We start from the raw sequence: 13245 nt of genomic DNA, 5'->3' as shown, positions 1-13245 counted from the left end.
GCTCGTGCCCTTACCTGTCCGTGAGCAGCAGCTCGCCGCAGGTCTCGCTGTCGTGCGTGACGTGCGTGACGCGCGCCATGCACGCCACGCACTCGTTGAGCTGCAGCCGCGCCGCCAGCCCGTCGCGCTCCGTCGCGCTGCGGCCCAGCACGCTGCGTAACGGAGGCGGTCGCTTGGCGAGATCTATGGTTGACATGAAAGTTACATTTTGATATTATACGAGTTTGATCGTTGTTGTTATAATTTTCAGTGAATATTGAATGCTGATTTCCAGTGGCCTAAAAGACTACGGATTTCTAAAAATGGGTATCCTTATTTTATTTTAGATTTTTCAAATAATGACTGGCAACTAATGGTGACTGAGTTTGTTCCGGCGTTTCACTTTTTAGTTGCCATTTTATGTTTTTCTCGAAGCGCAGGAAGAGGACACATGTAAGTGCCCCACAAGGGCACACATTTTGTATTATCTTTGATGTTTATGTGTCAAAATACTGGTTTTAAATAAATTTTTCATTTGATTTGAAATATTAGATATCACTAGAACTAGAACCGTTGCAAGTGACAGTAAGGGTTAAGTCAAATAACACATAAGTGCGCTCACCGGGCTTGTACTGCTGCGCCGGCTGCAGGAAGCGCTTGTGGATGCGCAGGTGCGCGCGGCGCAGGCGCACGCGCACGCGGCCCGGGCCCTCCGTCGGGTCCAGCTGCCACGACGCCGGCCAGCTGCGCGACTCGTGGAACACCGCTGTACGACACAAAATACACGTATTTATTTATTTATAAGGTACATCAACAAAGTCACATACAGTTTATACATTTCAACATGGTTATCACATGATGTGTATTGACCTTAATTACAGGTATACACAGCATTTATTTTTGCAAAGTTAAGGTTATACACTAGAAAAAGCAAAAATCAATTAAAGTTGAATTTAAGCACTGAATAATATAAATAATTTAATATTTGTTCATTTTGTTCAGTGCTTAAGTCGTTCCGAATATAGGCTTTAGAATTAGACTATGGAGCACTTGAATTTTTGCATGTATAGTGAATGAGCGGATCTTTTGGTCGAGCCGCTCAAGTGGAGACGCCTGAGCCGAGCCTGAGTATTCAGGTGGCTCGGCCAAAGGAGTCGCTCATTCGCTTGAGCATATCGCTCAAGTGGATACAAAAGGCTCCACGGGATTCATTACTTTACAGAACGCACTACGAAATTGCTAATGAAGGTGGCTAATATATCATGTTGCAATACTCTAGCAGGGTCATGTTACGGGTCTACGTCTATTGTGTAAAATCTTTATTATACAAATATGGAGTAGTTAAGAATTTGAACGAATATTGTTTGGCGAAGCGATGGACTTATCAGAGGGTGAGGAGGAGAGGTCCCAGGAAGCTAAATTGCTGTATTTCGTTCACTTTCACAGCTGGTTTTTCAGACTTTGATGTTTTGACGCAAGAGCAGCGTCCGCGCGCGTTCGTTCTGGTTGTATGTGTGCGGGGAAGGGGGGAGGGTGACAAATGACAGGAGCAGTGTTGCCCAACGCTTCTAGAACGTTCCGGTCGCCGCTATCTTGTCTATGATGTCAGAGATTATAATTCTATCGCTAGCAAATATGTGGAATGCGTACCCCGGTCGTGCGTGTAGTCGCGCACGAGGCGCGCCCAGCGCGTGGCGGCGGCGTGGCGCGCGGCGTGGCGCCGGCGCAGGTGCTGCATGAAGCCCTTGCGCTCGGCGTTCTGCGCCTCCACCGCCGCGCGCGTCACCGCCATCGCGCCCTCCGCCAGCCGCGCGCATACTGCCTGCTTGCGGAACACCGCCCTGCAGACAACCACATACATAAGTTAATGAGGGCTATCGTTTTTATACTTAACAGTTGGCACCCCTGGCGATTGACAGGACCTTACTGTACAGGTCTGTCTAATATAACGGCCTAGTAAAATTGTAAATGTCGCTTATGTGCGACCAAACTCCTTGGCCGCGCGCCTGGCCGGCGAGAAACTTCTTTTTACTTTTTATGTTTTTTATCGATTGTCACTTTTTTCTCTTCTCTTGACTTTTCTACTCTCGAACTAAACATGTAGAAAAAAGCGCGGGANATGCAACCCTACATTAATGCACGTCAAAACAAAATATTTACTTTAGGGCTGCGCCTAGTAGTTTTTTTTTAAATCGAAATTAAATGATGCGATTTGGGTATTTTGGTGAAATTACTAAAAACATTAATTTAAAAGTAGCCGCCTGGCATGGAACGTGTTATGGGGGCTGAAAATATAGGAAATGACCCATTCTATCCGCCAAATCATTTTGGCACACGATGCGCCAAACACCCTGTATATCCGATATATATCAACTTTGATATATATCAATTTTGTATGAAAGCCATAGTATTATTTTATTGTATTATTCATGAATACTATTGCATATGTGTTATATAAACATGTTTTTAAAACTTAAAATCAGACAAATAAAGCAAAAACATAAAATATCTCTGAAATACGGCAAAATCAACTAAAATAATAAAAATCTTATGTCAAAAAGTACAAATACAGTAACAAATTTTAAAAGTTGATATATATCATCAAAACCGGCTTGATATATATCGGATATATATCCGATATATATCTTGATATATATCTTGATATATATCCCTTGATATATATCCTCGAACCCTGCTTAATAATAGGAACACAATCTTTAATATCCATCTGACATGGCGTATTTATTATTATATGTAATTAGCTTACAATCAATATAATTATTACACAGCCATTCTGGTATTTTTTACCTTTAATTATTATTTAATGTGCAGCTTCTATAAGCATCCGGAAAAACACACAACAATGAGACAATTAAATTCAAATTGTGTTTAAAAGATTGGCAGCAATATAAATAGTAAGTTATAAATATGATTAATGAGCTTTTTCTCGCATTCCCGATTCTACAACTACATTTAGCTGGCGAAATTAGCTCAGGAGTGTCAACTCAAAAGCACGACCCCCTCTAATTTACCAAAAGCAAATTGAGGATTTGGCTTACACTGCTTATGTTGGCCAGAAGGGTTTAGGAGACCTGTAATCACGCCATTTTATCGATTTTTTCCCATACATAACATTTTGACGTCGATAAAAGTTATCACGGCGCGCATCTTAGGCCTACAGGCAAATAGAGGATTTGGCCCACCCTACCAACACTGGTCAGAAGGGTTGAGGAGTTTGATACTGGGCAGGTGTAAGAAAGATTTTTAAGCAGGTCCACCACTTTTAGACAGTTAAAACGAAACATGGTAAGTAGGTACTTTTTATTGCGCTCATCTGCTATCAGTCCCAAACTAAACTGCATGGAACAAATATGCAGATTTGTTCCATGCTGTTTTAACATGTTCAAGGAGCTCCCCAGCAGAACACTCCTTCACCATCTGTCACCGAGTATATCGTGGCGCTTCAGTCGTTTAGTGTAGCTGATGGTTGCCAACACGGTAGCCGACTGATTTTCCAGTCGCGTTTTATATTCATTTATTCCCTGTTAAAGCCCGGTCTGCGAGCACGTAGAATTTTGTCCAATGACCCCAAGCTACCCATCCTTATCATGTTGCTGTCGTGCTCGCACACTCACTGCGGGTGCCCGTCGCACAGTCGCGACAGCAATATAATTACGCGCGAGCGATAAGGATGGGTAGCTTGGGGTGATTGAACAAAATTCTACGTGCTCGCAGACCAGACTATAGCTTTAGTAGGTATAAAGGGATTATTTTACACTTACCGGTTACAGCGGGTACAGCCAGAGTCTCGGTAGACGCGATCACGGCTTGCGGGTTGATGTTGTTGGACTCCGCCATCTTGAGGATTTGCTCGTCAAGCATCTTCAGCTCGCGCTCAATTTCGTCCAAGTCTGGCAGTTCTTCTTGAACTGGAATATTTTGGTGTTGGTTAGTTTTTGGTTTAGAAATCGTTCCAATTTATGAATGTAAATACCTAGCCATGTTTATTGTTACTATTATGGTGGTAAGTGGTAATAAAGCATTCAATTCTCCAGGTATAAAATCAATTTGGGAAGACGGCAATTGAAAGCAGTCCCTAGCACTATTTTATCTAATTAATGCTTCATTACTTTCTATCTATACTCAAATGGTAATCATCATAATTTCAGTCAGTAGCAGTTCACAACTGAATAAAGGTACCATGGGCTGACACTATTTTAACACAGAAATATCAACTTTGCTTTGGTGCAAATGGTGATAGTATGTAGTATGTACCACAGTATTTAAGGTGAGCAGAGCACTCTTTCATTTTAGTCTTTAGGTGCTTCAAGTAATATTACATAGTAAGTTTCATTTTTCATGATCAGGTGTTTTGAAAATAAAAGGTATATTTTAATTTCAAAACCGAGTGCACGTGTGCTTCTTTTCTTCGCATATTAATAGGTATACTGTCATGCATTATTTTCCATATGTTTCAGGTAATAACAATGAATGACCTAGACTTATGACTTCAAGCAAGAAAATCTATACATATAAACGCGAAATACCACTCACTGATTAATCACGAAATCTCAGAAACTAAAATACCTAAAAACTATAAATTTGGCAGGTAGGTTCCTCTTAGGGTGTAGACATCCACTAAGATAACGGATTTTACGAAACTCCACCCCTAAGGGGGTAAAACGGGGTTGGAAGTTTGTAACGTTTCATACAGGCGAAGCCATGGGCAAAAGCTAGTTCAAAATATGCAGTTGAGCCAGGCAACAAAGTTTAAGCATATTTGGCACTGTTTACTTTAAGTTATATTTGCATACAATGACTGTTTTCTCTTTAACAATTAAAATAACTTGAGACGAGAGAGTGATGTATTTGTGATTATTTGCATAGGTGGTGGGTACCCATTGTACTTTTACAGGTAAAGTATATTGTGTTTGTATTTAACTCAAATCTTATGGGCATACTATCTTCATTTACCAATATTTGAGGCTTTTCAAAGATTTGTTAATAATGCTTAGTACTTTCAAAACTGATCTCATTATGAATTTATCTATTTTTAATTTATTTGGCAATGTATGTGAATAGTGCAAGGTTGTGTGTAATTAAGTTATAAATTGCAGTGCCTGTTATTTTCAGTGTTTGCCATATGCTTGGTAAATTGGAAAGAGTCATGCTCACAGAATATTGTCTAAATGACCTAATAATTATGATGATGATGGAGTGAGAGTAAGTGAAAACATTTATAAATATTAATAAAATAATTTATTTGGCAGAATAGAATAGGGTGAGTTAGCACCATATTTGTTGAAGAAATCGTCACGACGGCGCGCCGCGACGCCCCAGCGTCAAATGAGTAGACTGCAACTGGACCAGCATTGGGGCACAACTTAGAGTAATGCCACACGGACGTTGATGTTACGTTGCGGTGCCGTTGCGGTGCCGTAGCGGTGTCGCTTCGCTCTTACAGCTAACTGAAGCGATTTTAATGATGCGGCCACAGTCTCAGTCCCTTGCTAATTGCTAATCTGAAATAGCTAATACAAATAAACAGTAAAATTACCTGGTCCTCCATTTTCAGCGACGAATATGTAGCCTCCTTCCACAGGCAGGAACTGTCCATTCTTCGTCATGTCTCCGTGGTTTGCTGAGTGTCCAGGTTCTGACATAACCACGTCATTCACTTCGTTGTGAGAGGTTTCACTTTGTGCCAATTTAGCAGCACTTGGTGCCAATGTGACGTGGTTTTGTGTTCCCAATTCCACAATAACTGCTTCTCCATCCTGTGGTATGCTTTGTACGGGGACTGGAACTGCGGTAACCGGCTCAAAAATTGAGTTAGTCTCTTCAATGACCGTGCTGCTGAAACAAGGCACTTCTTGTCTTGGCTTGGAGTATGAAAGCTCTGATTCTGGAACTTCCTCTTCTGTCCACTGGCTGAGGAGAGCTTCAATTGTTTGCTTCTCCGAGTCAAATGGGTCAGCTCGGTCTGTGAAAGAAAGAAGATTTTCTGTCAGTAACATTTTAAAATTCACACATTTATATTTGGTATAGAATATCCTTCTACAATACTACAAGAGAGATGATTTGGTTATGGTAATTTAATATTTTAATTGTTTACTAGCTCTGACATTCAAAATAGTTATTTAGTTAAATGAAACTGAGAAAAAGAAACTTACCAATTCCAAGGTCTTGTGAAGAGTTCTGACTTTTCATAGTCAAGTCATTTGTGCTCACATTCGACATAGTACTGTTGTTCAGTACAGTTGTATTTGCTGTTGTGTTCATAGACGTATTCCCTCTGATAATAATCTTATTCTTGATTTTAGGCTTCCTGATCTTATGTCTGACTCCAGAATTGATTTGGCCTGGACGCCTCTTACGTCTGCTAGAATGGGACTGCGAGAGTGGACGGCGGTGCTGGGTGGTTGTGACTTCAATAGCATTAGATATCTTAGCTGTAATATTGGGATTAAGCTCCGGATTGGTCTTCCCATAGAAAGACTTAGCAGAAAGGATTTCCTTAAGTCTATCAGAGTTGAAAAGAGACAACCGGGCTTTGGGCACAGTATTATCTAGTCTAGGATATTTAGAATTTGGACCGGAGTCAGATAGGCTGTCGTTTCTAAGTCTTTTGTGGCTCTTCTCGCTGTCGCAAGTGGATTCTGGGCTCTCTTGAATCTCTACCACTGAACGACGGTTGTGGCCCAGTTTGGGAGGCGACTGGTTAGTTTCAGTCGTATTGTGAGGTGTCTTGAGCATCTGTGTGGGGGATAGCACACTGCTCATATCCATTTTAGTCAGGCACACCACAGCAGTCTTCATTGGAGAGATATTCTTCTTCTGTTCCATCAGGATTCCCTTGAAGTTGAGGAACTGGGGTGTCTTCTGATTACGCTTGGATCTACGGATAGATTTAGTTGGAGTGTTTTCTTTAGAGTCAGTTCCTGAGTCGGTATCGAAGTTGAGGTCTTTCAGAGAGCTGCTACAGCTTTCTGTGTCAGCAATAAGGCTTGCAAGGCTCTTTCTGGCCCTGCTTGAGGTAGATGAGGTGGTGTGCACACTGTTGCACGAGTGAGTCGATGACGGTGTGCCTGGGTGGTTGTGGAAGTGTGGTGTGGCCGGGGTAGATAAAGAACCAGAGCATTTTTCTGGGCATGAGTACCGAGTTTGGTACTTCTTGAGTGTGAATGGAGATTTGATGAAGTTCTTCAGATCTTGGGTCTCTTTGAACCTTTTCGTTTGGCTCCTTGTTTCAGCTGTAACAAAAGAAAATAGGTTAATGGATATAAGTTTAGGGTAAATTAAAGTGTGGTCTTATCTATCCACACCAACCAAATCTTAAGGTGACCTTTTATAATTGCAGTTTAACATAAATAATTATGCTATGTGAGCAATTATATAATTTTAAATAAAGAAAACATTAACCTTGAACAATGCAAATGTAGTCAACTGCATAATGATGAAAAAATATTGTCATTGGTTTTTTGAAATTTGTTATATTTTCATAGCTGTCTCTTGTTCCTAATTCAGACAATTAGATGACAAGATGACCTACTTTACACAATGATAAACAATGGCTTTAACTTTAAAAGCTAGCAAAAATCATTGGAGGTTATACTACGGAATACTACCATACAAAAACATGCCCTAAAGTCAAGTAAACTCATAAATTATAAGGGTGTACAAGATCTATCAAAACAAGTGATTTGTTTATTAACTGAATAGGTTCAAATGAGTTCACCAGATCTATTTTGGCAATCATCAATTACATGGGTCATTGGCCTAAGAATCAGTGCCATAGTACAATGTTATCGATTTCAGCTTTCAAATGACAAACTGATCAAACATTAGAGTAAAAAATACGTGAAAAATACCACAAAATGGGGTGAAAGTGACAAAACAAAAAAAACTTACGCCATAGATTTCTATTGGGTTTCCTCGGCGTGCCATGCTCAGTCTCGTCTCCTGAGCTGGAGTCCAGGGTACTGATGATGCCCAGGTCGCAGTCCTCGCTGTCACTCTCACTATCCACGACCGGGAGCCGCCGGTGGGTCGTCAGAGACTCCCTTGTTGGCTCCATGTCGCCTTGGAATAACCCCTTCTTTCTTTCCGACATTTTCGGCGTGTGGGCATGAGGGATGCGTGATGAGCGCCGCGGCGTCGTCGCAGCCATTTCTCCGATGTTAAACATTCACAATTTCACTAAATCACACACAGTCACGATGGCAAGTGAGCATGGAATGAGCAAGTAGATTATTTCTCTGAGCTTTTATCTGATGGACACGCACAAACACAACACATTTTGAGTCTCATTAACTAACGATGCTAATTATTACATCTATGCGTCAAAATCAATTAGATCACTCGGTAAAACGTGTAGAAAACAAGAAATTAACGCTTCTCCAAACGTTAGCCAGCAGCAACCATTGTTGTTTGGCGCGTAAACATCTGTCACCTGCTAGCTGTTGACAGTTTTATTTTTTTAGGACGCTTACTTTGTAAACGTGGATTTTTTATTTATTAATGACACACCGATTAATCTGTTTATAAAACGTTACTTATTAGTAGTTTAATTCTATTTAAATATAAAAACTAAAATCTTATGTATTTTGTAGAGAGATAATAGCTGAAAATTAATTGTGGCACAAAAGCTAATGCTCAATGCCATAAAACGTGTTCCCGCCATTAAACTCAAACATGTTTTTCCACTCTTCGGTCTTTTGGAGTTAAATATTGCTTTGGAAAAAGCGCGGGAAACGTCGGGCGGTGTAGACGTCTTTCTATGGTTTTATTATTTTTTGTTATNAATATTCTGTTTAACAGTTTATTGAGTTATAAGAAAAAAGTCATAAATGGTCGATAATTAAAATACTTTCTTTAATTTTTCATCTCAAAGTTTTTGAAATTCTTAAGTGGGCAATAGCTATACGGTTTACCCTAATTGTTAAACAATTTTGGGGTGGAGGTTATAGACTCCAACGTGCAATCAGTCCGATTCTCTCCAATAGAATCAATGTCAAAAAGGAACGAATGAATAAGTATGAATGAGTGACTGATGTTTGCATTGAACACTTTGCTCGTGCAAAGGCGGTCAGATCGCATCAATACAAAATGTATAGAGACCGACAATGTTGTTATACACGGTGCGGGCTGCGTTCACTTTGATCTGACCGCAGAACGCACCCAGTGTGGCAAATCCTTAATTGGACTCTTATAACGTCATCAATATTGCACGCTGCAGTCAAAGATAGGTGTTTATTTGCTTTAAGTAACACTCGTAACAGTTCTGGAAATGAAGAGTACCTACTCATAGTTTATCTAAGGAAATTAAGTACTCGTAGGTACCTACTTACAATATCTTTATTAACAATATTAGTTAACAGTTGAACCTATCGGCTGAACCGATTTTATCTGAACTTTTACTGCTATCTTTTTATATAACTAAAGAGATTTAATTTTTTGTTTGTTTGTATTGAAGCTCCGAAACAACTGGACTGATTTGAAAAATTAAAATCCTAAGTTATTTCTGATCAACATAGGGCGTTGTGAAGTCAGTCGGGGCAGCTAGTGTTACTTTAAGGAGTTTCTTTAAAAAAGTTCAAACCCACGAAATTGTGAACAAAATCAGACACTGCCTAAAATTCCACCCAGTAAGTCTAATAACAAGAAGTATGATTTTGTATGTTATTAATTATTATTATGCCCCAGGAACACGTATCTGTGTTAGTAAACACCCAGTCCAGTTTAGTGGATTTTACAGCTCTATAGCGAGGTGAAACTAGAATTTCTAGACCTCGATTCTAGAGACACTTCTAGAAACTTAGATTTAGATTAGATTTCTATATATTATTAACTGACCCCGCAAACTATCACTTACTTACTGCCTAGTAGCCATGTCGTATTGTATTTTTATTCAGAGGACGATGCACATGATGATGATGACGCAACCTTGACTTCTTAGACGTAGTAGGATTTATTACGAATTCTGTAAAAGTGTTCTTGAAAAGCCAAAAAAAGTATTAGTTTACCTTTAATTTGGGAAATCCCCTAGTGTACCCAGGGCTTAACAGCATCTTAACACCCGAGACCCCAATAAGAGCAAATCTGCATACTGCAGATAATGCTTTGGAACGGGTTTGCCTTTACATAGCAAGTACTGTATAGTTGCGCAGTGGCAGGAAAGAGGTCAACTAAGTTCAATCTAATACCTGAACCGCGCAGGTGGTTTCTCCTTGCGTTAAGTTAAGAACATGTGTTCTGTGTTGTGAGACAAAACATATTAACGCCCGTATTCACAAACGATACAAATCGAACGCACAGCGTTGAATAGAGCTCTGTGATTGGTTCGTGTGATCGTGTGTCACCGTGTGTGTCCACGCGCACTGTGAGACCTCTTAGTAATGTTTTTGAATACGGGCGTATAAAAATATTTGCTAGTGTAGGTCTTTACTTTCTTTAAAATCGTATTTTTTGTTTCTTACTATCGGCGATCGGATTTAAAGATCTTGCAACAAATATTGGGGAAAGAAATAGGCTAGTTGCCTAAAAAAATTTTTTTAGTCCGTAATGTTTAATATCAAAAAATATTGGACACATATATTTTTATTTGTCAATCTAACAAATAATTACATAGTTATGGTGCGTTGAAGTTGCGCACGACGTCACAACGTGCGGCATTTTTAAGCAAGCGTTGACGTCACGGGCCTCTTCTTATGAACTTTGGGGCGCTTTATCTCTTTAAATTTTCATTAGTTTGAAAAAGTGAAAAATACGTGTAGAGTATTTTTTGATAAGTTAACTGACGGACTAATTAAAACTCTTGCTTTTTGACCCAGGCAACATCCCCATTGTGGTCTTCTTCTATCAAGAAAAGCATTTCAAATCAAGAATTTGTTTTTCAAGGAATAACTTTCAGTCCGTTTTAGACTACAAATAGGCTAGTTTCCTAAAAACAACATTTAGTCCGTCAATGACATTATCAAAAAAGATTGGAACGTATATTTTTAGGGCGTATTCCTTGAGGATTCACAAAATTGTTTGGGCCGTATCCTTTTGCCCTGATAAACTCGTTAGCATTCTTGAGTAACTTCGTAAAGTACCTTTGGTTACAACGTACAATGACATCATTTGATAAGGCTATAGAATATTAGCGTCTGAACGAAACACAAAATGTGCTTGACATTGATACTAGTAGAGATAAGGTGTTATAAAAGAAAAAGCCAAATATTTGCATATTGTCATCAGCTACTTCATCTTTGAATTTATTGCGACATTTTTTAAGCCTTGCAATAATTGCAAGGCCGTAAAAATTTCGTTGAATCTATACTATTCTATGTATGTATTAATATAATGTATCAGCTGCTAAAATAGTTCGCCTAATTTTTTCGAAGAAGCCTGAAATAAGGGATGAAAGACAGATCGTAATAAATCCTTTTTGTGATAAAGAAAGTAGTACGCACAGTCTTCGGTTTTTTATTCTTCTCTTCGTCTTTTATGACTGAAGTGTTTCTCTCTTTATACTCTGCAAGTCATTTGATCGAATGTCCTAAAAGGCACAGGTATCAACCATGGCAGATTCTCATCACGTTGTACATCGCCAAGGCGATATTGAAGGTTTCCGCAGTGTGAACTTAGTCATCCTGTACTGCGTGTTATTTGGAGCTTTCCTTAATGTTTTTAATAGCATATTTAAAATGTATGATAAATACCAACCACCATGGTTCTTAGTAGAGCTGTAGATCCTGACTACACAGGATTTGCAACGGTAGCTACGAGAGGTGGGAATAGTAAGCACAGTCACGGTTAAATGAAAATAACTATTTAGTGAATATAGCAAAAATCACCCAAGTAATGTCGTATCTACCATTACAAATGCAATGACCCATGCGACTTGAATCATGATGCATTACGACCACGCCTTCAAACTAAAGACGCCATTGTTACAAAAACCAGATGTAAGAAAAGTAGTCTTAAATCAGGAACCAATTATTCCAGTACAGTTGGCCATGAAACTGATCTTCCTAAAACGTCACTTGTTAACATTCCAAACGAAACAAATATAGTACGAAAATATGCAGTTGATTTATAAAATCATTACAACGATTACCTATGTATAAAGTACATATTATTTTCGCGGCTAAACGACAGATCAGATTGCTGATGATAATGATTCAACACAGTGGAAAATACCAAGAAGTTTCAACGGTCATACATCCAAACTTTCATGGAAGGCTTTCGATTTGTTCTTCTGATTAACTTCGTTGCGGGTACAATGACAGTTTATCTTTCGCCCGGGACATCTTGACCTTCACTGGTTGTGTTTTTATTGGCTGTCAAGCTGTAGATCCTGGCTACACAGGAGTTGAGTTGAACGAACGAGGTGGAAATAGTCCCGTTATTGTAATGTCGGTATGGTTATTTTGCACTGTTTTCAAAGAGTAACCTTTATTTTAGACGGGATGTTGGAAACAACACTGATGATTTAAAACTATGTAGAATGATATAATTTCCCACTAGAGTAGTACTCACAAAACGAGAATGTCGTAACTGGCCAGTTGCGACTTCCTAGCAACATAGTTAAGCTGCCATACATGTACAGCGTCAGTGCGCAACATCCTAAACATATTAATTTCGACACCCCTTTTTGACTTTCTAGGAGTAAAACATATTACTCGTTATGTTACGTATTCTGTGAGATTGTGAATACTTGACCTAGAAAATAATATGGCGAAAATAATAACACGTATGAAAAAAGAAGCATCACTCGTTCGTTATCTTTGATATTTTTAATGAGAAGGACATTCTGATTTTCTATATATCTATTCTATATTCTATATATCTATATATATAAAAATGAAACCCGTTTCGCGTTGTCACGGCATCACGTGTGAACGGCTGAACCGATTTCGATCATTCTTTTTTTTAAATGTTTGTGGAAGTCCAAGGATGGTTCTTACGGAAAAAAATATTAAGAAAATCTCTACGCTAAGGCGGTACGAAGTTCGCCGGGTCAGCTAGTTATATTATAAATGCGAAAGTAACTCTGTCTGTCTGTCTGTCTGTCTGTCTGTCTGTCTGTCTGTTACGCTTTCCCGCTTAAACCTCGCAACCGATTTTGATGAAATTTGGCATAGAGATAGTTTGAGTCCCGGGAAAGAACATAGGATAGTTTTTATCCCGGTTTTTGAAACAGGGACGCGCGCGATAAAGTTTTTCTGTGACAGACAAAATTCCACGCGCGCGAAGCCGCGGGCGGAAAGCTAGTTTTCT

At 39.3% G+C, this 13245-nt stretch overlaps 1 protein-coding gene across 1 annotated transcript; it reads right to left on the bottom strand.

The window, feature by feature from the left end:
* Positions 1-10: 10 nt before the first annotated feature.
* Positions 11-8149, bottom strand: LOC114359206 (uncharacterized). Its single transcript, XM_028313500.1, has 8 exons — positions 7891-8149; positions 6153-7232; positions 5537-5962; positions 3762-3908; positions 1907-1919; positions 1630-1820; positions 602-745; positions 11-183 (listed from the first exon to the last, which is right to left on the bottom strand). Exons 1-8 carry the CDS (start codon positions 8147-8149, stop codon positions 11-13), a joined length of 2433 nt encoding a protein of 810 aa, XP_028169301.1.
* Positions 8150-13245: the final 5096 nt, after the last annotated feature.

The sequence above is a fragment of the Ostrinia furnacalis genome, unplaced genomic scaffold (genome assembly GCF_004193835.3).
Source record: "Ostrinia furnacalis isolate ACB-3 unplaced genomic scaffold, ASM419383v2 OfSCF0312, whole genome shotgun sequence".
NCBI classification, from domain to species: Eukaryota; Metazoa; Arthropoda; class Insecta; order Lepidoptera; family Crambidae; genus Ostrinia; species Ostrinia furnacalis.
This window is presented reverse-complemented; position numbering and strand designations above follow the sequence as displayed.